The sequence below is a fragment of the Natator depressus genome, chromosome 3, assembly GCF_965152275.1.
Source record: "Natator depressus isolate rNatDep1 chromosome 3, rNatDep2.hap1, whole genome shotgun sequence".
In the NCBI taxonomy this organism is placed as follows: domain Eukaryota; kingdom Metazoa; phylum Chordata; order Testudines; family Cheloniidae; genus Natator; species Natator depressus.
This window is the reverse complement of record NC_134236.1, coordinates 184,793,932-184,816,651: the sequence shown is the minus strand read 5'-3', so window position 1 is coordinate 184,816,651 and position 22,720 is coordinate 184,793,932. Positions and strand designations below refer to the sequence as shown.

The 22,720-nt window shown below is 44.7% G+C and overlaps 3 protein-coding genes across 5 annotated transcripts in view; 2 read left to right on the top strand and 1 right to left on the bottom strand.

The window, feature by feature from the left end:
• MTIF2 (mitochondrial translational initiation factor 2) overlaps nucleotides 1-4,588 on the top strand; it is a 30,185-nt gene extending 25,597 nt beyond the window's left edge. For both annotated transcript variants that reach the window (XM_074949463.1, XM_074949462.1), the window contains exons 14-15: nucleotides 177-3,223; nucleotides 4,125-4,588. In XM_074949463.1, the coding sequence (XP_074805564.1) occupies nucleotides 177-346 (170 nt within the window). In that variant the 3' untranslated portion in view covers nucleotides 347-3,223; nucleotides 4,125-4,588. The remainder of the gene's footprint in view (nucleotides 1-176; nucleotides 3,224-4,124) is intronic.
• Nucleotides 4,589-12,405: 7,817 nt separating this feature from the next.
• RPS27A (ribosomal protein S27a) lies at nucleotides 12,406-18,848 on the bottom strand. 2 transcript variants are annotated; one of them, XM_074949461.1, is made up of 6 exons: nucleotides 18,757-18,848; nucleotides 18,611-18,672; nucleotides 17,355-17,409; nucleotides 16,278-16,363; nucleotides 13,139-13,270; nucleotides 12,406-12,587 (listed from the first exon to the last, which is right to left on the bottom strand). In XM_074949461.1, exons 2-6 carry the CDS (start codon nucleotides 18,656-18,658, stop codon nucleotides 12,438-12,440), a joined length of 471 nt encoding a protein of 156 aa, XP_074805562.1. In that variant the 5' UTR covers nucleotides 18,659-18,672; nucleotides 18,757-18,848; the 3' UTR covers nucleotides 12,406-12,437. The 2 variants fall into 2 exon arrangements, with proteins under 2 accessions (XP_074805562.1, XP_074805561.1); XM_074949460.1 differs by having other exon boundaries at nucleotides 18,750-18,844.
• A 241-nt stretch (nucleotides 18,849-19,089) lies between these two features.
• CLHC1 (clathrin heavy chain linker domain containing 1) overlaps nucleotides 19,090-22,720 on the top strand; it is a 31,057-nt gene continuing 27,426 nt past the window's right edge. The window contains exons 1-2 of the mRNA XM_074949459.1: nucleotides 19,090-20,016; nucleotides 20,171-20,441. Coding sequence (XP_074805560.1) covers nucleotides 20,259-20,441 — 183 coding nt within the window. The 5' untranslated portion in view covers nucleotides 19,090-20,016; nucleotides 20,171-20,258. The remainder of the gene's footprint in view (nucleotides 20,017-20,170; nucleotides 20,442-22,720) is intronic.

Below are 22,720 nucleotides of genomic sequence, written 5' to 3'. Positions count from 1 at the left end.
AACCTGTGTAAATTTATGGAGGTTCAGCATCACTAAAAATCACAACCTTCTTGCATTGGCCTTGCCATGTAGTGTTTTGCTTTTCTGGGGGGTCGGAGGACAGGGGTTGTTTGAAGTCCACATTAGTCTTTATATTCAATCTATTTTTTTCCTGCATTGACATTCATTCTCTCTAGGATTTTTAACCTCACTGAAGAACCATAAAGATGATGTCCAGGTAATAAAAACTGGCATGGATTGTGGCCTCAGTTTGGATAAGAACATAGAGTTCAATATTGGAGATGAAATTATCTGCTATGAAGAAAAGGAAGTTGAACAGACAATTTCATGGGATCCAGGATTTTAAATAATTTTACTTCACTTGAATGTAATGGAAAAAAGGCCTTGCATTATTCCTGATCACCTTTATAGAATGTTCTTATGTTAAAGACACTTACAAAGAGGCTTGTATTGTAAGAATTTATTGGGTTCTTAATGGGGGTGTCAACAGCTGATATTTCAAAAGTAAAAGGATTTGTTTTAGGGGCTATGAATGACAGGGGTGGCTTCCTCACTGCTGCAGGATTGTGCCAGCTTTGTAGACCCATGAGATCACACGACTCAGGAAAGCATGGGAGCCAGCATGGCAGTGTTAACTCCTTGGGGACAGAAGAGAATGTGCTAGAATGACTCCTAGCATGTTTCAGATATGACTAAAAAGTACCTTTCTAGGAAGGAAAGGACTATTTCAGGTCACTGTAATACTGTTTGTATTGGTAACATCGTTTGGCTGATAGAAATAATTCACCTGTTAAAATATTATCTGAAAAGAATAAAATGGCTAGACAAACACAGAAGGAACCATTAGTGTACTGTCACTACAGCCTTTGAGAAAACAAGTGACTTTATATGAAAGGTTTGGCCTTCATTTCAATACAGGCTGATCCACCAGATGATTTCATCTAAGATTTGTGACTCATGTTTGCCTGGCATAAGGTGGTCTAATTATTAGAGCGAGGGCAAGGTTCTATCCCTGCTTTGGTAGACTTGCATATTTTGAATGCCTGAAGTTAGATATCTGCATTTGAAGTGCCTCTGCCTTAACCATGTTATGCTATTTCCCCTCTGTAAAATTAGGATAATAGCAGCTACATCTCAGATGTTAAGTATCAGGGGGTAGCAGTGTTAGTCTGTATCCACAAAAACAACAAGGAGTCTGGTGGCACCTTAAAGACTAACAGATTTATTTGAGCATAAGCTTTCTTGGGTAAAAACCTCACTTCCATCTGAAATGAGGGTTTTATCCACTCCTTGTTTTATCTCAGATGTTGTGATGTTAATGTTTGTGATATGCTTTGTGGCCCTTAAATGTGCTTTGTGGTACTTAAATGCCAAGTAATTATATTAGTGATTTCTGCCACTGTTTGCATTATTGTAGTGTATATATTTAATGCTGTTCTGTGGTTGCTGCTAGAGCTCTTTCTGCAGTTCCCTCCTAAAACTGTCTCAGAACGTTAGACTTGTACCCAGAACTGTGTTGCTGTCTATGGATATTCATTTTACTATTGTATTACCATGGAAAGAGTTCATCTAGCTCCTCCTGGCCTTTTGCTGCTCCTAGTTAGTTTAGATGCAGGCATCTGCTGGCAAGCATGGGGGGGCAGTGGCCTGCTCTATGTCATCTTAAAGGGATTTGTGTTTTGTCTTGACTAGCCCCTAGCCAGTCACCTGAGTGCCATGCAGGGGGATGGAGCAGGGCTCTTATTTCCAGGTGACCCCTAGCTCAACTATAGGAGTCTAGAGAAAAGACAAGGGAACTCCCCTGGTTCCCCACCCCCTCCATGCTCCGTGGACAAGAAAGTGAAGATCCCAGCTGCTGGTTCCTTTGTGTGGGAAGGGGACGCTCCTGTTACTGATCTCCTGTACCCTGCACAGCAATGCAAAAAAGAGGAGATACTGCCCTCATGCCAAAGTTAAACAGCAAAATTGCTGCTGACTCCCCCTCCACCCCTCCCTTTGCAGGGCCAGTGCAGAGCATGCCTAAAAGCTTGCCCCACAGCAGTAAACAAGCCAGGTACAAGCAACTATCACCAAAACTGAGGCTCAAAATCCTATCAGACAAAACAACTTAATTTTTTTTCCTTAGGGGTTGTGTGATGTGACTTTTTTTTAAAATAAATACAATCTTCATGGTGTCTAATTTAGTGATATTCCATGAGCAGTATAGCAAGCTTCTGTAAGAGTCTAGTTTGTATGATGACAGATAAGACCATATTTAATGTGCAAACTGTGGCAAATTTAAAGAAAAACCCAGTCACTTGAATAACCTTGTCTTGTATATAAAATAATGGAATTGACCTGTACTTTAAAATGAATGTTGCATAGCTCTGGTCTACACAACGGGGTTAGGTTGAATTTAGCCGCGTTAGGGTTGATTTTAAAATAACTGCGTCTACACAACCAACCCCGTTCTGTTGACTTCTGTATTCCTCCCCGGCGAGGGAAGTAGCGCTAAAATCGACCTTGCTGGGTCAAATTTGGGGTAGTGCAGACACAATTCAACGGTATTGGCCCATGGGAGCTATCCCAGAGTGCTCCAATGTGACCACTCTGGACAGCACTTTGAACTCCAATGCACTAGCCAGGTACACAGGAAAAGTCCTGGGAAATTTTGAATTTCATTGCCTATTTGTTTGGCAAGCTCAGCAGCACAGGTGACCATGCAGTCCCCCCAGAATCGCAAACGAGCTCCAGCATGGACCGAAAGGGAGACGCTGGATCTGATTGCTGTATGGGGAGAAGAATCTGTGCAGGCCGAACTCCAATCAAAAAGAAGAAATGCTAATATATATGCCAAAATCACACAGGGCATGGAGGAGAGAGTATACAAAAGGGACACACAGCAGTGCCGCGTGAAAGTTAAGGAGCTCAGGCAAGCCTACCAAAAGACAAAGGAGGCAAACGGTCGCTCCGGGTCAGAGCCCCATACTTGTTGCTTGTATGATCAGCTGCCTGGCATTCTGGGGGGGGAACCCTACCACTACCCCACCACTGTCTGTGGACACCTACAACGGGGGAGTCTCACGCAACAGGGAGGAGGATTTTGTGGATGAGGAAGAGGAGAATGTGCAGCAGGCAAGCGGTGAATCCGTTCTCCCTGGCAGCCAGGACCTTTTCATCACCCTGGAGCCAATACTCTCCCAAGGTGGGATCCCCGACCCTGAAGCCAGAGAAGGCACCTCTGGTGAGTACACATTTGTAACTACAGTACAGGGTTTAAAAGAATTGGGATGCATTCACAGCCAGTACAGCTACTGGAAAAGTCTGTTAACGTGTCTGGGGATGGAGCGGGAGTCCTCCAGGGACATCTCCATGAAGCTCTCCTGGAGGTACTCTGAAAGCCTTTGCAGAAGGTTTCTGGGGAGGGCTGCCTTATTTCGTCCTCCACAATAGGACACTTTACCACACCAAGCCAGTAGCAAATAGTCTGGAATCATTGCGGCACAAAGTATGGCAGCGAATGGTCCTGGGTTTTGGTCGCATTCAAGTAACATTTGGTCTATATTTTTCTGTGTTAGCTTCAGGAGAGTGATATCATTCATGGTCACCTGGTTGAAATAGGGGAATTTTTGTAAGGGAACAGTAAAAGGACCCCGTTCATGCTGGGCTGTTTGCACTTGGCTAAAAGGGATCATCCCGGAGAATAGTCATGTAGCGGGGGGACAGTTGAAGGGATCATCCCAGAGAATAGCCACGCAATGGGGTGGAGGGAGGTCTGTGCTGCACATCCACCCAAAAACCGCAGCCCTCCTTTTAAATGTGAAACCGAACCGGCATTGCTTGCTATGGGAAAGGAGGGCGCTGCAGTTTGAAACCATTCCCACATGTTTTGAAGCTGTAAGAAGCCAACTCCATGTACCAAAAGGCTTACCATGGCTGCCTGGAAACCAGATTCTGTTGCCCAGCCGTGTGTGATGAGTCACCATACCGGCAGGTGCTCAATATAAAAGGCAAAATGCAACCTTGTACCTAAAGCACATGTGCTGTCTGCTGTGAATTGCTTGATTCACTGTGAAAGAGTCTCCCTTTTGTTCTCAGAAATGTATCTTCTTAAAAGTCTACTCTCCCTTTTTATCCCCCCACAGGTGCAAATGTTTCTATGCTCCCCCTATCATCTCCGTCCCTGAGGTTATCGCAGATTAGAAGGTGAAAAAATGCACTCGCGATGACATATTTTCCGAGCTCATGCAGTCCTCCTGCACAGCTTGAGGCACTCAGTGGCAGAGGCCAGGAAAGCATTAAGTGACTGTGATGAGCAGAGACAGGAGGCAATGCTGAGACTAATTGGGGAGCAAACGGACATGATGAGGCATCTGGTGGAGCTGTATGAGCACAGACCCCCGCTGCATCCATTGTACAACCGCCTGCCCTCCTCCCCAAGTTCCATATCCTCCTCACCCAGACGCCCAAGAATGCGGAGGGGGAGGCTCCGGGCATCCAGCCACTCCACTCCAGAGGATGGCCCAAGCAACAGAAGGCTGTCATTCTAACAGTTTTTTGATTTGTAGTGTCCTTGTCCTTCCCTCCTCCCACACCCCACCCAGGCTACCTTGTCAGTTCTCACTTTTTTTTAAATTAATAAAGAATGCATGGTTTCAAAACCATAGTTACTTTCCTTTGCCAGCTGTGATCGAATGGGGGCGGGTGGTTGGTTTACAGGGAATTAAAATCAACAAAGGGGGCGGGTTTGCAGCAAGGAGAAACACACACAACTGTCACACCGTAGCCTGGCCAGTCATGAAACTGGTTTTCAAAGCCTCTCTGATGTGCAGCGCGCCTTGCTGTGCTCTTCTAATCGCCTTGGTGTCTGGCTGCTCAAAATCAGCCACCAGGTGATTTGCCTCAACCTCCCACCCGGCCATAAACATCTCCCCCTTACTCTCACAGCAAGCAGCAATAACAATGGGAATGTTGGTTGCGCTGAGGTCTAACCTAGTTAGCAAACAGCACCAGTGAGCTTTTAAATGTCCAAATGCACATTCTACCACCATTCTGCACTTGCTCAGCCTATAGTTGAACTGCTCCTTACTGCTGTCCAGACTGCCTGTGTATGGCTTCATGAGCCATAGGAGCAAGGGGTAGGCTGGATCCTCAAGGATAACTATTGGCATTTCAACGGTAATTTTTTGGTCTGGGAAGTAAGTCCCTTCTTGCAAACACCCTGGAGTTCCTAAGGTGCATGACGCTCGCATCTTTTCTCAGCCATCCCACATTGATGTCGGTGAAATGTCCCTTATGATCCACCAGTGCTTGCAGCACCATTGAGAAGTACCCCTTGCAGTTTATGTACTGGTTGGCAAGGTGGTCTGGTGCCAAGATAGGGATAAGTGTTCCATCTATTGCCCCACCACAGTTAGAGAACCCCATTGCAGCAAAGCCATCCACTGTGACCACACATTTCCCAGAGTCACTACCCTTGATAGCAGAACGTCAGTGATTGCATTGGCTACTTAGATCACAACAGTCCCCTCAGTAGATTTTCCCACTCCAAATTGATTCCCGACTGACCGGTAGCAGTCAGGTGTTGCAAGCTTTCACAAGGCGATTGCCACTTGCTTCTCAGCTGTCAAGGCAGCTCTCATCTTGGTATTCCTGTGCTTCAGGGTGAGGGAAAGCAACTCACCAAGTTCAAGGAAAGTGCCCTTACACATGCTAAAGTTTTGCAGCCACTGTTAAGCGTCCCATACCCGCAATACTATGCGGTCCCACCAGTCTGTGCTTGTTGGCCGGGTCCAGAATCTGCATTCCACTGTATCAACCAGCCCCACTGCCGCCATGATGTCCCAGTTGCCACAGCCCATGCTTTCAGGAACATCTGTGTCCACATCCTCATCACAATCGTCCTCGTGCTGGCATCTCTTAGCCAGGTTCTGCACATACTGCAGGTGTTCACAATGCTCACAACAGCAGCAGTGAGTTGAGCGGGCTCCATACTATGGCATCTGCATGGGTAACCCAGGGAAAAAGGCGCAAAACTATTGTCTGCCCTTGCTTTCATGGAGAGAGGGGAGACTGACAACATGTACCCAAAACCACGCACAACAATGTTTTTGCCACATCAGGCATTGGGAGGTTAACCCAGAATTCCAATGGGCAGCAGAAACTGCAGGAACTGTGGGATAGCTACCCACAGTGCACCGCTCTGTGAGTTGATGCTAGCCATGGTATTGAGGACACACTCTGCTGACATAATGCACTTAGTGGGGACATACACAATTGACTGTATAAAATCTATTTCTAAAGATAGACTTCTATAAAATTGACCTAATTAGCTATCACCATATTTTAAGTTAAACTCTTTCCTCCTCACATGTAGGGTTGGTGAGCAGCAGCAGTGGAAGACCTCCCTCCGTATTTTTCCTCTGCAGCCCTCACAGCTGCATCCTGGGCCCCAGGTAGAGTTGCTCCTAAATGGGAGGGGACAGTGCAATAGGCAGGGTGGATTTGATTTAAATCACTAGTCAAGAAGACTCAATTTAATCATGGATTTCTACATAAAAATTCATTCTTGTTGGTTGTGACCTTAATACATATTCTTCACAAATCAGAGATAGATGTAGGTTTCAGTTTTAGAAGGTACACACTATACATTTTTAAAGTGATTTATTTTGAAAACTTTTCAGATTAGGTTTACAGCTGTATCAGAAAATGAATGATGGTTTGGTTATTTCATTTACCAGAGGTAATTGAAACAAATATTTATGAAGTCATTGGGAGGTGAACTCTCTCTAATTCAACAGGTTAATCATTAATATTTGGAGGATTTTCTTGCCCTGCTGTATTAGGAAAAGAACATCACCAGACAGACATTTAAATTGTTTTATTAAACTAAATCAACAACATTATGTATTCTGGATTTTTTTCTTTAACAGCAAATATATTTGAACAAAACAAGCATGAATTTTTGAATTTAGACATTCAAGTTTTTTAAAATCAGGTTTGTTTTTGTTTAAATTGTTTTTAACTAAAATAGTTATGAAATATTAAAAAAAAAACCCAAAATTAAATCAACTGTGGCAGCCATGTCAACATGAGAAACTTAAAATACTGGCTTCTGCAGCTAACTCATTCATCGTCATCTTCATTTTCCTGTTTGTTCATAATCTGGAAAAGAAAAAAACAAGCTTTCCTGCTTTTTCAGGTACCAAATGAAGAAAATATTCTTTCCACACCAGCAGAAGAAGTTACTGCTGTTAAAAGTGAGATTATCACTTCAACAGTCTCTGAATCCAACTGCTTAAGTGACTTCCACCAATTCACTGGTGTGACTTTCTTTAAAACATCAGCAGCAAACATATTTCTTGAATGGTTCACCCTTAGCTCTGAAGTTTATTATAGTTGGCATTATGGAGGGATGATTGCTGGATGTCCATGTAATAGCCAACTCCTCTTCGTTCAGCAGTTAAGGTCTGACCCTGGTACCAAGTACAGTATTAAGAATATTTGCAAGAAAATGAACTGGAGATAGTGCTTGTCCCATTTGTTTTTTTAATGCTTGTCATTTAACTCTGTCATTGCATTTTTCTCTTTTTAAGATCTCACTCAGTTCCTTCCAAATTTCAACAGCATCAGCAATAAAACAACTATTTCCCTGCATTTTGTTCAAGGCTACAGAAATAGGCTTTAGGGTACTCAGCATGTGTTCAACATTTTCTCAAGCCCAATGTTGAGAACTTTGGCTGTGACAGTGCCATCTATTTTTTCATGATTTAGTTCACAAACTGTCATCAGGTTAAGCCAGTTCTTGATATACTGCTCAAAACAGTTCACTACTGAGTTCCATCACATGTCTTGTGGGAGAGTTAGCTTGGTTCCTCCCACTTTTTTCAGAGCAGCTGCTGCAAAGTGGTGGTTAGGGAAGTATTTTGCAATTCCAACAACATTAGCCTTTATTTCTGGAACATTGAAGTCTTTGGCTAGGAGGTGCATCAAATGAGCACTGCAACCATATGTTATTAGCTTGGGACTCCCTTTACTCTCTTCTAAATCATTTCTTCTCATCTTGGATACATTTGCAGCATTGTCTGTGACCAAGCTGCGTACTAAACATTTGAATTTTTTTCCCACAGTTTGTTATAGCTTTTACTGCTACTTCTTGTAAGCATTCTGCTATGTGTGCATTTCCTGATGTATCAGTTGTTTCTGTAAGGAAGACATTCCCTTCTTCTCTTGTCACACAAGTACATACAACAGGATCATTGTGGACATTGCTCCACCCATCAAGACTCAGGTTAACAATTCTACCCTCTAGACATTTTGCACACTGCTCAATTTCTCTTTTATACACTTTATCCAGCAATTTGCCTGAGACATCTGCTCTGTTGGTTGGACTTTATCCTGGTCAAAATGACTGAACCATGCTAATGAAGTGTGGGTTCTCAATCATTTGGCAAGGAGAGTTTGTTGCATAAACAAACCGGGCAATCTTTTCTTCAATGACCTCTTTTTGTAATCTGCTGGTTCTTATCACAAACTTATAGATGGTTGTTTCTGCATGATGGAGATTTTTTTTTCTTTTTGCTACAGGTGATATAATGTGGCTATGTGACATACATGATGTGAGTATGAAAGCGGGTTAGGGCTTGGGGCACTAACGCTTTCTTCCTTCCTCTGAGTGATGTGGGGAACCCCCAGCACTCTTTGCTGTTATTTTACTTTATTTGATTAATAAAGTTTTAAAGTTAGTCACTTGGTATGCTCCTTCATCTCCTCCCCTAACCATCCTGCGGCCTCAGCCTGATCACCTGCCGCCTCAGGCAGGTTGGTAACATAAGTCTGTCACAAAATTGTAAAAGGAAGATCTGCCTATTTCAGCTATTTATTTTTTATCACAACTGAATCTAAAATGATAGTACCAGAGAGTAACTAACAACTATATTTTTTGCTCAAACATGAGAATTCAAGAATAGTCCAGAAGGAAGACAGACAGTCCTTAAGAAAGTAGCATGAAATAAAAAAGTTTACCAACCTGAAGATCCTGCATGTTCAGACATGTTCCTTTCATAATCTTCAATGCAGCTTCCACCTGAGAAGGAACACTTCTCATGATGCTGTTTCATTCGGGCTACCAGGCCTTCCATTTCTTTGTTGCACTGTTTGCATTTTGCACGCATGCCTGTCTTACCCACAGGCAAAGGAACTTCATTAAAATATTCCCAAACTGGGTCTCTTTTACGGCCTGCTGCCATGATAGGCTTTCCCTTCTAGTGAGAGAATAGTATTGGTAGATCTCAAACCAATGAAGGCTACACTCAGAAAGACCTCAAGACTTCTGGAATATGCTGCTCAAACAGTTTCACTTTTGTTTCTATTGCCCGTCCCTCCCTTCTCATATTTATCTCCAGATTTCTTCTCCTTGTCCAGATCTATTCCGCTCCCAACAATCTTCTATTCATTTAACTTTTTGAAACTTTGCACTTTTAGAGAGAGGTAAGGGATTGACTCTGTATACACAAATCTGCAGAGGGACAATAGGGTTGAGGTCTGTTATTTCTCACCTCTATATATTATTTATTTATTTAAAAACATGTTTGCGGTTAACAAGCATGTTATCTCTGGAGACACAAATCCAGTTTGAGAACTGCAAAACTAAGCATCTTTGATGGTATCTAGACCAGTGCTACTCAAAGTGGTGCTCCGCGGACCGGTGCCGGTCCACGAGCCATCAGCTGCCGGTCTTCGCGCACATTGGAAAAAAAAATTGCTGGTCCCCCACATCAGATAGCTTGAGTAGCACTGATCTAGACTGTGCACTGAGTCCCACTGGGTAGATAGAAAGATTAACCTAAATAATCTATACAGAAAACATGTAACCTCATTCATTGTCTACCATGGGGACAGAATTTAGCTCTGAAATGCAAAGCTGAATCCATCTTAAACTTTGACACTTACACACATCTGCCATCCTGCAAAGACAGTAGTGATGATAATGTGCATAATTAGGGCAAGCCCAAGCATATGTGAAGTAGCATCAACGCCAATGAAAGTTAACAATGTAGAGTTCTACCCATCCCAATTGTACAGCAAAATGCGCACCTCAGTTCTGCATGGTGTGAACTGAACCTAATCAGGGCAAGTAACTCATTCTTAGATCTGCAGCTCATAACTACAAAGAAGAAAGATATTCTTTACATGGAAGATGGGTTGTTTTAAAAGTTCTTTACTGATGCTTTTACACAATGAATAGGGCTTCTCTTCACTGCATCCAGGAGACAGCACGAGCCAGAAGCATCGGTTAAATTGAAGGTAATAAGCTTATAACCAAAGAGGAAGGGAACACATGGTGGCAATTATCATGCAGTTACAGGCTAATGCAGTACAACTTGATTCCAAATAACATTTTTGTAGAATGCCACTAGATCATATCTCCTTTAGCTTATCTGCCCCAAACAAAAAGCAAGCCTTAGATTGCCACCCATTATTCATTTTAATCCTAAACATTTAGACCATCCTTAACTTCCAATTTTAACTATTAGTTCCTTTTTAAATTTTATCCTCAGCTCCCTTATTGGCCCTGCTTCCCCATGTGTGACTATCTCACAGGGGCCTGGGAGGCTATTCAGGGCTTCCTCACTGTTGCTAGCAAAAGAGGAATTCTGGCAATCAAACCTTTTCCATTAGATAAGCACAATCCCTGCTGAGTATTTTGTAGAAACACTCCCCTTTATTTCACTTGTACAGTGCTAGGACTGAACTAAATACTCAATTCAAAAGGCTATCAAACTCTAAAATAGCCTTAAAGGTAGGTTTTGTAATAAAGCTGTTATGGTCAATAGTAATTCTATGAAGTCTTACAGTTTATTTTTAGAAGTAACCATTCCTCTGCAGCACTGAGAACTGCAGTGTTATACTGACTTCATTAAGTTGGGAAGCAGCAGAAAGTAATCATTAAAACAGGATGTTAATTTATACATGGCCTATGAAAAACTGAAGTCATTTTACACTCACTGCAAGGTAACATCCCAGAAACAGTGTCCCAGTAAGAAGGCAACTTCAATTCAGTTATAGTACTTTCCTTATTAAACACTATACAAATTAATCCTGTTCCCCAAACTTAGTTCCAGCAAAGTAGGTATTATCCCCATTTTAAAGGTGGGAAATAGAGGGGGCAGTTCAGGGGTTGCCCAAGATGACAGCCTCAATACAGCTGAGATTAAAACTTTGTTCCTTGCTCTTCTCTCTACTCCTTACACCTATTTTACCCCTCCTCTATCTCAACAGAGTCAGAGCAATACGGTTCCTGGACTATGACCAGAGACTGCTTGGATCCCCTGACGCTTGCTCAGCACATGGGGTTCTCCACCCTTCATACTACTGGTGCATACTTCAGGAGGTAATTGCAGCCTTACTGCCCACTGCTCAGGTTTACCTCGACCGGCTGCAGATGGTAATCCTTGCCCACCCTGCACCCCTGGGCTCCCCTGCCCAGTCATCCGCCCTCCCATCCCACCCGTACACCGCGAGCCAGCGGAACAATTTGCAGCCGGTTCACTTCCGGACCACGCCAAGGAAACACCTGTACATGCTCATGCTTCACATCCTTCATTTCCTAACTCTCGTGTCCTGCCCTGATATGAAATGGTGGGACCCACTGACACCTGCTAAGGGTGAGGAATTGTGGTGGGCCAGCCTATATTCCACCCTAGTCCCAAGGCCCGCCTGGGATATTAGTTGGGAGCTCGTCCATGGAGCCGTGAGCACAGGCGTGTACTTGGTGCGGTTCACCCTCATCCCGGACGCCTGCCCCTATTGCGGCGTGAGGGAGACTCTGGTGCAGTGTACCTGGAGTGCACCAGGTTGCAGCCTCTGTTCCCACTCCTCCTGAACATCCTTTTACGTTTTTGGCTGCACTTTTCCCCTCACCTTTTCCTATACTCACACCCTAGCCATGGCCCCACAAAGTCGCGGGACCTCCTCGTTGACCTCCTCCTGGCGATGACCAAAGTGGCCACCTACAATACCAGGGAGAGGATGTTGGCTGGGGGGGGGTTCTTTGTGACTGTGGGGCCTATTTCCAGTCCTCCCTCCTTTCACACATCTGGGCAAAGTTCCTCTGGGCAGCGTCAGCTGGCTCCCTTGACACCTTCGAAAAGCAGTGGGCACTGTCCAGGGTTCTCTGCTCGGTGTCCCCTTCGGATTCCCTTTGTTTGACCCTTTAACACTGTCCACTGTAATTATTTGAGTTCCTGGACCCTGTGGATCCTCCCCTAAGGACCCTGGGGGAGGGTCCTTTAGCAAGGGGCAGGCACAACCCAATAGGACCTCAGTACACTGATTTGAGGGAATATATCTCCTGAAATAGTGCTCCTGAAGAAGGAGGGATGAGGTAGGTCACCAGAAGGAAAATAAATGTACAGCGCTGCAAAATCTGAGGGTTTTTTTTATTAACACAGATACATTTACTTGTCTTCTGGTTTGTTGAAGCAGTATGTCAGGCAGCACTTGCCACAGTAATGTCTGTCAAAGTGACTGGCCATGAAGACTCCAGCCCCACATTCCTCAGAGGGGCACTCTCGGCGCAGGCGACTGATTTTACCATTCTCATCCACCTGTAAAAGGAAAGGCTCCATAAGTAATCTTATATCTTTCTAGACACACCTTGCCTCAAAAGTGCCACTAATCCCTCAATGGGAAGCCACAGAAGAATGGTTTATTAATTAGAGAGATCACAACTAAGTCTGTTGTAGACATATGATTTACCATTCCAGGCATCAGTTTTCGCCAGTGCAATCAACTTCCAGGTGAGGCTGCAAGTTTACAAACTCAAACTTTTCTGACCAAAATTAGAAGCATTTGATTACACTAGCCACTTTCTCTTCATATTTACAAAATTTATGTTTGCGAATAGGAACAGGTTCATAAAGCAGCCCCAAAAAAAGCTTTGAGGAAGTTTATTGCTCTTACAAGTTCTGCGTTTTCTCCAGTTACTCAAATATGCAGATGTAAAGAAAATCACCTGGAAACTAGAGCTTATGGATTCAATAAACAAAGATCAAGGGATGTACTAAATACCTACATGCTTATTACTGGTGATGCTATAGCTCAAACTCCCCCTTCTATCAAGGAGTCAAGTTTACTCAATTCTTTTAGTTACTCTTACCTTGTAATATTTAAGTACAGCAAGCTTAACCTTCTTTCTCTTATGCTTGTTCTTCTTGGGGGTAGTGTAAGACTTCTTCTTTCTTTTCTTAGCACCACCACGAAGTCTCAGCACAAGGTGAAGAGTCGACTCCTGTTAGAAAAACAAAGATAATATAGTACAGGGGTGGGCAAACTTTTTGGCCTGAGGGCCACATTGGGGATGCAAAACTATATGCAGGGCTGGGTAGGGAAGGCTGTGCCTCCCCAAACAGCCTGGCCCCCTCCCACTTCCCACACCCCCTCAGAACCCCCAACCCATGCAACCCCCCCTGCTCCTTGTCCCTTAACTGCTCCCTTCTGGGACCCCACGCTCCTAACTGCCCCCCCCGACCCTCCCCCCCTGCTCTCTGTCCCCAACTGCCCTGACCCCCAGCCACACCCCCGCTCCCTGACAGCCCCCCCACCTATCCAACAGCCCCTGCTCCCTGACCGCCTCCCCCCCCCCAAACCTCTGCCTCATCCAACCACCCCCTGCTCCCTGTCTGCCCCTTATCCAACCCCGCCGCTCCCATACCATGAAATCAGAGTGGAAGGAGGTGGCAGCCGCATGTCCCAGCCGGAGCCAGTCATGCCACCCAGGGTGCTGGCCGCATGGTGAGGTGAGCTGAGGCTGCGGGGGAGAGGGGATAGCGGGGGAGGGGCTGGGTGCTCAGGAGCCGGGCAAGACGGTTCCGTGGGCCAAATGAGACAACTTGGTTCCAAACATGCAGGCTAGTAAACAGTAGCAGCCTTCAAGCAGAGACTTTTTTTTTTTTTTTTTTAAACACTACACATACAGTGATCTGTATTACCAGCACATCTCAAGTCCAATCACTAAGTACTAGTGCTTAGTATAGAGAAATTCTGAGCAGTGTCAAGTGAGCAATGAGTTTGCAGTTGAACAAGCTGCAGAAGTCCTCTTGCACATGCTCTCATAAGAGACTAGATGATTGCAGTGTTTTGTTTCACTTATTCAGTGACTTAATTCCTAAAAAACCAATTGTCAATACACTCATCTGGAAATGCTGCCATAGATCTGTTACAATATGCCCATACTTCTGTGTTTAGATCAAGTTACTAAGCTTAACTAATGTCTTCCAGCTTCTCTGGGATAATACTGTGCTCATCTTTGCACTCGTAAGCTTCCCCTTCCTATAGCAGCAGTTGGCTCATATGCCATGGTTCTTCACCACATCATTGCAGTCTTACCATGCTCTCAGGAAATAGGTGTGACGTTGCACTCCATATGCTTCATGAAAATATGCTTGGAGCGCGAGTATAATGTAACTGGAATATGCTTTATACAAAAGGTCTCTTGTAAGGTATCATTACAAAGCTTATAATCTACTCAGTATTATTCTTGTATCTAAAACTAGAAATATGAAGTTAACTCCGAGGTCCTATGGCAAAGTGTGGGCCATTAATGGTGGTTTAGAATCTTGACAATTGGCTGTAAATGGCTCTGTTTACTTGTAAGCCTTCCTGTGAGTCAGGCCGGAAAGAATGGAGGCTTGGAGTCTCACAAGACATGTGACCATGTCACCTGGTACTGGAATCCATCTTAAACCTGGTGCTTTTCCATTTAGGAGGAGGGGTGGAAACCCAGAAAGACAAAAGATTCCCACTTTGTGCCAAAGCCATAAAAGGGGGTGGAACAGAACAAAGGGGGCTGCAGTCATGAGAAATCCCCTAGTTACCGCCTGAGTTGGAACTAACAAGAACTGTACTAGGGGAAAGGATTGGGCCCAGACTAAGGAGGAGTCTAGACTGTGAAAGAAGCGGGGAGGGATAGCTCAGTGGTTTGAGCATTGGCCTGCTAAACCCAGGGTTGTGAATTCAATCCTTGAGGGGGCCATTTAGGGTTCTGGGGCAAAAACTGGGGATTGGTCCTGCTTTGAGCAGGGGGTTGGACCTCCTGAGGTCCCTTCCAACCCTGATATTCTATGAAAGAAGCTTATTGGAACATCTCTGAGGGCGAGACTTACCTGTATTGACTTTCTTTCTTAATGTATTAGGTTTAGACATGCGTATTTTGTTTTATTTTACTTGGTAACTTACTTTGTTCTGTCTGTTATTACTTGAAACCACTTAAACCCTACTTTTTATAATTAATAAAATCACTTTTGTTTATTATGTAACCCTGAATAAGTGATTAGTACCTGGGGGAAGCAAACAGCTGTGCATCTCTCTCTATCAGTGTTACAGAGGGCGGACAATTTGCGTTTACCCCGTATAAGCTTTATACAGAGTAAAACGGATTTATTTGGGGATTTGGATCCCATTGGGAACTGGGTGTCTGGGTGCTGGAGACAGGAGTACTTGCTGAGCTGTTTTCAGTTAAGTCTGCAGCTTTGGGGGCATGGTTCAGACCCTGGGTCTGTGTTGCAGCAGGCTAGCGTGTCTGGCTCAACAAGACAGGGTTCTGGAGTCCCAAGCTGACAAAGAAAACAGGCTTAGAGGTAGTTTCAGCATGTCAGGTGACAGTCCCAAGGAGGTCTTTGTGACCAAACCCGTCACAATAGGGTTGCACACCCTTGGAGCTTCTGCAATTCTCCATTATACTTAGGGCCCTACCAAATTCATGGCCATGAAAAATGTGTCATTGAACACAAAATCTGGTCTTGTGTGTGCTTTTACACCCATACTACACCAATTTTATGGAGGAAACTAGCATTTCTCAAATTGAGGGTCCTGATCCAAAATGCACTGCTGCCTTCAGAGCAGGGTGGCCGGAGAGTGGCGGAGGCTGACTGAGTGCCCAGCTCTGCAGGCAGCAGCTCCGACTTCAGAGCTGGGCTCCTGGCCAGCACCCACCGCTCTCCAGCTGCCCAGCAGTGAAGGCAGCATTGCCGCCAGCAGCACAGAAGTAAGGGTGGCAGTACAGCAAACCCCACCCCCACAATAGCCTTGTGACTCCCCACCCCAACTACTCCTTTTTCGGTCAGGACCACTACAATTACAACACTGTGACAATTACAACACTGTGACATTTCCGATTCAAATAGCTGAAATCATGAAATTTATGATTTAAAAAATTCTATGACTGAAATTGACCAAAATGGACCATGAATTTGGTAGGGCCATAATTATACCATATGCAGTCTCTGAAAGATACACACCTTTTGAATATTGTAGTCAGACAGCGTGCGTCCATCTTCCAACTGCTTGCCAGCAAAAATAAGTCGTTGCTGATCAGGAGGAATTCCTAAGGAAAAGTGAATCAAGATTAAATAAAAAAAATCTACTCAAATTTCCTATAAGAGTAGAGTCAAAAGCAATGCTCACTACAGAAATAAAATTTACAGAACACAGACAGCAGGACATGAAGATACACTTACAAAACTTTTCTGTAAGTGAAATTTAATTTTGATACTAGTGATCATAGAACAGGGGTGGGCAAACTTTTTGGCCCGAGGGCCACATCGGCGTTGCGAAACTGTGTGGAAGGCTGGGTAGGGAAGGCTGTGCCTCCCAAAACAGCCTGGCCCCCGCCCCCTCCGAACCATCCAACCCCGCCGCTCCTTGTCCCCCGACTGCCCCCTCCCAGGCCCCCTGCCCCTAACCACCCCCCAGGACCTCACCCCCATCCAACCCCCCCTGCTCCGACTGCCCCGCCCCCAGATGGGCCCCCCAGGACTCCTATGCCTATCCAACCCCCCCCCGCTCCACATCCACATCCCCTGGGACCACACCCCCATCCAACCCCGCTCCCTATCCACACCCCCGCCCCCTGACAGCCCCCCCCCCGGGCTCCCACACTTATCCATCGCCCCCCTGTTCTCCATCCCTTGACTGTCGTCCCCCCCGAACCTCCGCCCCATCCAACCAGCCCCTGCTCCCTGTCTGCCCCCCGGGACCCCTTGCCCCTCATCCAACCCCCACACCTCCCATGCTGCTCAGAGCAGCAGGAGCTCGCAGCCCCACCGCCCGGCAGGAGCAGTGGCCCAGAGCGCTGGTGGCGTGGCACACTGAGGCTGCGGGGGAGGGGGAACAGTAAGGGAGGGGCCGGGGACTAGCCTCCTTAGCCAGGAGCTCAGGGGCTGGGCAGGACAGTCCCACAGGCCGTAGTTTGCCCACCTCTGTCATAGAAAATACTCTCCGATTTTTGGGAAACGATATTTGAGGTAAGTTACTCTTTATCTAAAGGAGAATGATCAGAGTAGGGAACACAGGAGTCCAAAGAGTATTGAACTTACCTTCCTTATCCTGGATCTTGGCCTTCACATTTTCTATAGTATCAGAAGGCTCAACCTATTATTAAAAAAAGTGGAAAACCACTGTTAAAACTCTGAAGTAGAATTATATTAGCTATATAGGTCTATGAAATTTTTTCAGTGAAAGCTACAGGCCAGATTTTCTAAGGGGCATCAAACCAATCTTATTTCTTTGCAGTAATATTGTCATTTGCACACAGTGATGTACAAAAACAGACACCAAATTCAAATTGTGGACTCAAATTTTAAGTCTTTCAAGCAACAGATAAAAATATCTTAGAGATTTAGCAGAAACATAAGAAATGTAATTTGTATAGTCTATTTCAACTGACAGTAAAAGAGTTTTCGACATGCACTTATCAACCCCATAACTTCTGGTTACAAGATGCTTAAGAAAAAAATTATACTTTCAAGATCACTCATGAGTCTGAAATTCTCCTTCCTACTTGCATGAAACCACCTGGAGGAGAGCTCTGCATGTTGGGGAAGAAGATTACAACAACGCCTTACAAGTCTCTAAATTAATGGGGCTTTATTATATTTTCAGTGCATCTAGTTTATACATTTGACTCTGTGCCTAATCAATGTCTCCTATTTGTGTAGGTCTTTCAGAAAGCAAAGAAGGGAAGCATTTGGCAGAACATGGAAGTGGGATTACAGAACCACAAAAACAGGTAATCAAGGGCAGGCTTAGTGTCTTAAACAGTGAAGTCATTTTTATGCATTGGCTGGATCTTGAATGTTTCCATTTCAACAGTACTCTTTACCCACCAACTATAGAGGAGGCGGATTATATATAACGCCCCCTCCCCGCGGGAGATATTTAGGGGGTTCCTGGTGAGCTTTCCCATTCTGCGCCTCCTTGTGCATCCTGCTTCGAACTGTCCCAAAGGAGAGGCCGCCTCACAAGAAGTTTGAAAAAACAAAGCCACCCTTGCCCGAGGACTGAGCCGCGCCTTGGCTGGCAGCGGCGAGAGGCGCCCGGGCCGCGCGTGGCAGCGTTCGGTGGGGAGAACTCGGCCCTCTGCCCCCACCCAGTATCCGCGTCCCCTACAGACAGACACTGGCCGTGTGCGCCCAGGGGCCCCCATCCGCACACAGGGCGCCTACAGATGGGGAGGGCGCATGGTCCCTCCGACCCCCGCACAGGGCGCCTATAGATGCGGAGCAAGGGTGCATACCGCCCCACACGTACGGCGCCTACTTCTAGGCGAGGGTGCGGCCCCTGGCGCACTCACCTCGAGGGTGATGGTTTTCCCGGTCAGGGTCTTCACAAAGATCTGCATGGCGCGGCCGGCACCTGCGGGCAAAGAGAATGCGGTGAGAGGAGCACGCGGTGAGGGGACCGGAATAGGTGGGGGAGAAGCGAACACTCACCACCGACCTGCTCGCGGAATGGCGGATGCCGGAAAGAGAACCCTGTTCGGCCCGCACGGGGTTTCCAGCCTAGGGAGAGGAGGGGCCTCCAGGCCGGCGCGCCGCTCCGCGCATGCGTTGGGGCGGGACTACAACTCCCAGCATGCACCGCCGGTACAAGCCACACCAGGACCTCCTGGGGATTGTGGTTTCCATGTTGGCATGAAGGGGGACGTATGAACGGGCTGATGGAAGTTGGGTGCGTAAGAGGGGACGAAACTACATTTTCCACAATGCACCTGACTGAACTCCTCCCTCCCCCCGCTCTATTAGAGCGCAGTGACCAGTAACGGCCGCTGCGGCTGGTCGGGGTGTGAGCCGGATGAAGTGCTGCCGCGGCCTGAGTGGCGTCTGCAGCGGAGTGGTGCGCCCTGCTGTAGCGGACCGGCTCCGGCTCCGGCTCCGGCTCCGGCTCCGGCTCTGGCTCTGTGCCCTGATCCAAAAACCTGGTGTGGGCCCGACTCCTCTTCTCCCCGCCAGCGTTGGTCGCGGGCTCCCCTTTGGTTTCCACGGCGGCGGGCCCGTGCCCGGGAGCCCTTAGCTGCGCCCCACTGAGCCCTGCTCCTGTGCAGGGGCTGGGGGTAAAGCAGGAAGGAGCAGCGAGGTCGGGTTGTGGGGTGATGCGGGCACTACCCGTCAGCAGAACAGAAGTGGGGTTGCTGCGCTCGGGCAAACCTGGGGCCCTCAACGGGAGTAGCAGGAAAACATGGCTGGCCTAGAGCACAGTCAGTTCGGCTAATGCGGGACTTCTGGGAAACTACATAGAGGCGTTCGGAAATAGATGCAGGGGATTGGACTGGTTGACTTAGGAGCTCTCTTGCAGAGTACTTGGATAATGTGTTCTTTTAGTCATTGCTTCACTTGATTTGTTTGGTCAAGTAAAATTAATGTATAAATTCAGAAAATGCTTATTTTCTCCAGTTCCCTCTTTCCTTCCACCACTCCACATGTAGATATCAACCATGCAGACTAGTCTAGTTGGACAGACACATGTTGCCAGGTGCAGTCTCAGAAGACACTGGGGCTCCATGGGTCTGGAGAGCCGCCAGTGTGGAGCAACTTGCAGACTCAGGGTCTTTTGTAGCACAACAGAGATGACTTCCAACCACCCCTCTGATTAGTGAAAAATGGCTAGATTTGGCAGTGATGATAGGGAAATGGTTACAGATCACATAGGAAAGAAACCTAGAACAGATGTTCACAAGATGCAATAGTTTATGTGGAAATGGTAAGAAAATTTTGTCTTTTTTAATAATGAAACATTTGATGGTAAGCATTAATAAAGTGCCATAGTAGATGAAGAATAGCATCTCTTGACATGTGAATATGAGTTGGTGTCTCATTTATACTACATTATTTTAACAGTCTCATGTTTTGTTTAGGTTTACACTGAAGCATTTACTTCTGTTGAAGAAAAGAGGGAACCGGGCTTAAATTTTCTATAAGAAATGAAAGTGTTGCTTTTCAACCATGTCCACCCATAATATTGGAGGGAGCAGACATTCAGTTCTCCCTCCCATTGTTCCTGACAGTGATAAGAAATTTTTGGACAGTATACAAAGATACATCATTACAGAGATTGAAAAAGTGGGTTGTACAGAACAAGGACCAGCTGAGGAGTATTACATTATATACAGAAATGTTTTTGACAAGGTAACAAAGCACTATAGGAAAATATTTTCTTTGTAAACAAGCAGTGGAAAGGGCTGTCAATCTTAGATGCACTGATAAACAGGAAGTGATGTGTCTCATTTTTTTTAAAATGAGACTTTAGATTCAAATTCTCAAAGGTATTTGGCCTAGTCGATGAAATCAATAGAAGTTAGGATTCTAAATACCTTTGAGAAGCTGGGCCTTAGTGCTCACAAGAGGTTGGCTTGACAGCCCTGAAGACTGAATACGTGTTTTCATCCATAAGACAGGTACAGCACTGGAAGCAGCAGTATAAACTTCCTCACCAATGTACTTCATCTCTGACCTGGAAATACTGGGTTTAGGGGTGAAAGGGTAGCACTGTCTCCATGGGTATACAAGGCCAGATTCTCCCCCATGTTAGGGCAATTTTGTGCTGCTCTGGTATTTCAGAGCTGTGCTAAAACCAGCATAGACTACAATTATGCATGGATTACATTGTATGATTTCTCTATGCTATAGAGTCTTTATAGTGGCTTCTATACCACATCCTTCCTTGCCATTGGCCCAAGGGGTATCACTGAGGGAAGAGGATGGGGTTAGGGAAGGGTGGATAAAAATCAATGATTTAAAAAAAAAAAAAATCAAAAAGGGCCAATGAAAACAAAAATGGTAAATTGTAAACAAATTTCTTTACCTACCATTACAAACAAATTACTAAAAGAACTTAAAATAGTGAATATTTAAAAATCACTTCGCAGCATTTTTACTGTTTTTTGTATCTCACTCATTTTGAATAATGAAAATCATTTTCACTTTTGTTTATAGTCAGTTTTTCTTTCAGATTTTTGGTGTTGCAACATTTGGATTTAAAAAACTTGAAATGAATGTTTGGGAGAGAGCTGCAATACATCTACATACATATTAACATGTCTTGTAAATCTAAAGTACATTCTCTATACAGTTGAGTAACCATCTTATACACAGTAAATTCATCACTAACAAAGTTTCTATTTGTATAATGAAAATGCTCAAAAATTGCTTTTTTTGCACTTTGTACTTTCAGACAGGGATAAAGTAGTTGTTGGAACTTGTTCATTACCTCCTTTGTAGCTAAAAGCCTATATTGTGAGAGCACAGCACTGATGAATGTGTCTGTTTGCCAAAGCTGTGGGTGCGGCTGAATTGGCCGCATGGGGTATGTGGATGACTTCACAGGCTTCTACTGTGTTCTGTGAATTTTCCTGTAAGAAAGACTGTGCAGCTGTCTGCAAGCACAATGTAACTGGACCAGGTTTTCCAATTTCAGCATCATCCCTCGGTTCATTTCTTCACTGTGAATAAAAAAGATTATAAGTCAATTTGATTTAAAAAATCCGATTTTAAATAAAAAATAATCTGATTTTTTTTTAAAAAAAATCATTGATATTTATCCACCCTGCTTTTTGACATTACATAAAACTTGTCTTATGTCATTCCAAATTGAATAAATTGTCATCCAATCACACTTCTAGAGAACTATACAATGAATTTACTAGTTTGAAAAAGTCAGTTATATAGACTGAAGATTAAAAAAAAAAAAAATATCTACAGCAAGTCCCCAAATATCAGGGTGGATAAAAATCAATGATTTAAAAAATAAAAATCCAATTTTTTATATTTAAATCAGATTTTTTTGATAAAATAGATTTTTTCCTCAAAAATCATCTAAAGATAGTTTTGATTAAGATACACTGTAGCTCAAAGATATCTCATCATGAAATAGGGATTATTAATTCTATAGTATGAGACAATATATTCATGTAATGTTTAAGAAAAGTTTTGTAAGTAAGTTCCAATAGTTCATGGATTAGGGACCCAATCTTATGGGCCTCCATGGGCTTCTGTATAGATTATTTAGGTAATCTTTCTATATACCCAATGGGACTTAGTGCTCAGTCTATATGATACCATCAGAGATGCTTAGTTTTGCAGTTCTTGATTTGTGTCTCCAGAGATAACATATTTGTTAACAGCAAAAAATGTTTTAAAATAAATAATATATAGAGGTGAGAAATAACAGACCTCAACCCTATTGTCCCTCTGCAAATTTGTGTACACAGAGTCAATCCCTTACCTCTCTCTAAAAGTGCAAAGTTTCAGAAAGTTCTACGAATAGAAGATTGTTGGGGGTGGAATAGATCTGCACAAGGAGAAGAAGTCTGGAGATAAATGTGAGAAGGGAGGGACAGACAATAGAAACAAAAGTGAAACTGTTTGAGCAGCATATTCCAGAAGTCTTGAGGTCTTTCTGAGTGTAG

Coding starts and splice junctions, on each gene's coding strand:
- RPS27A (XM_074949461.1), bottom strand. CDS start 18,658: ATGCAGATCTTTGTGAAGACCCTGACCGGGAAAACCATCACCCTCGAG. Junction 17,410..18,610: donor GGAAAACCATCACCCTCGAG/GTGAGTGCGCCA, acceptor TTTTAATAATAG/GTTGAGCCTTCTGATACTAT. Junction 16,364..17,354: donor CAAGATCCAGGATAAGGAAG/GTAAGTTCAATA, acceptor ACTTTTCCTTAG/GAATTCCTCCTGATCAGCAA.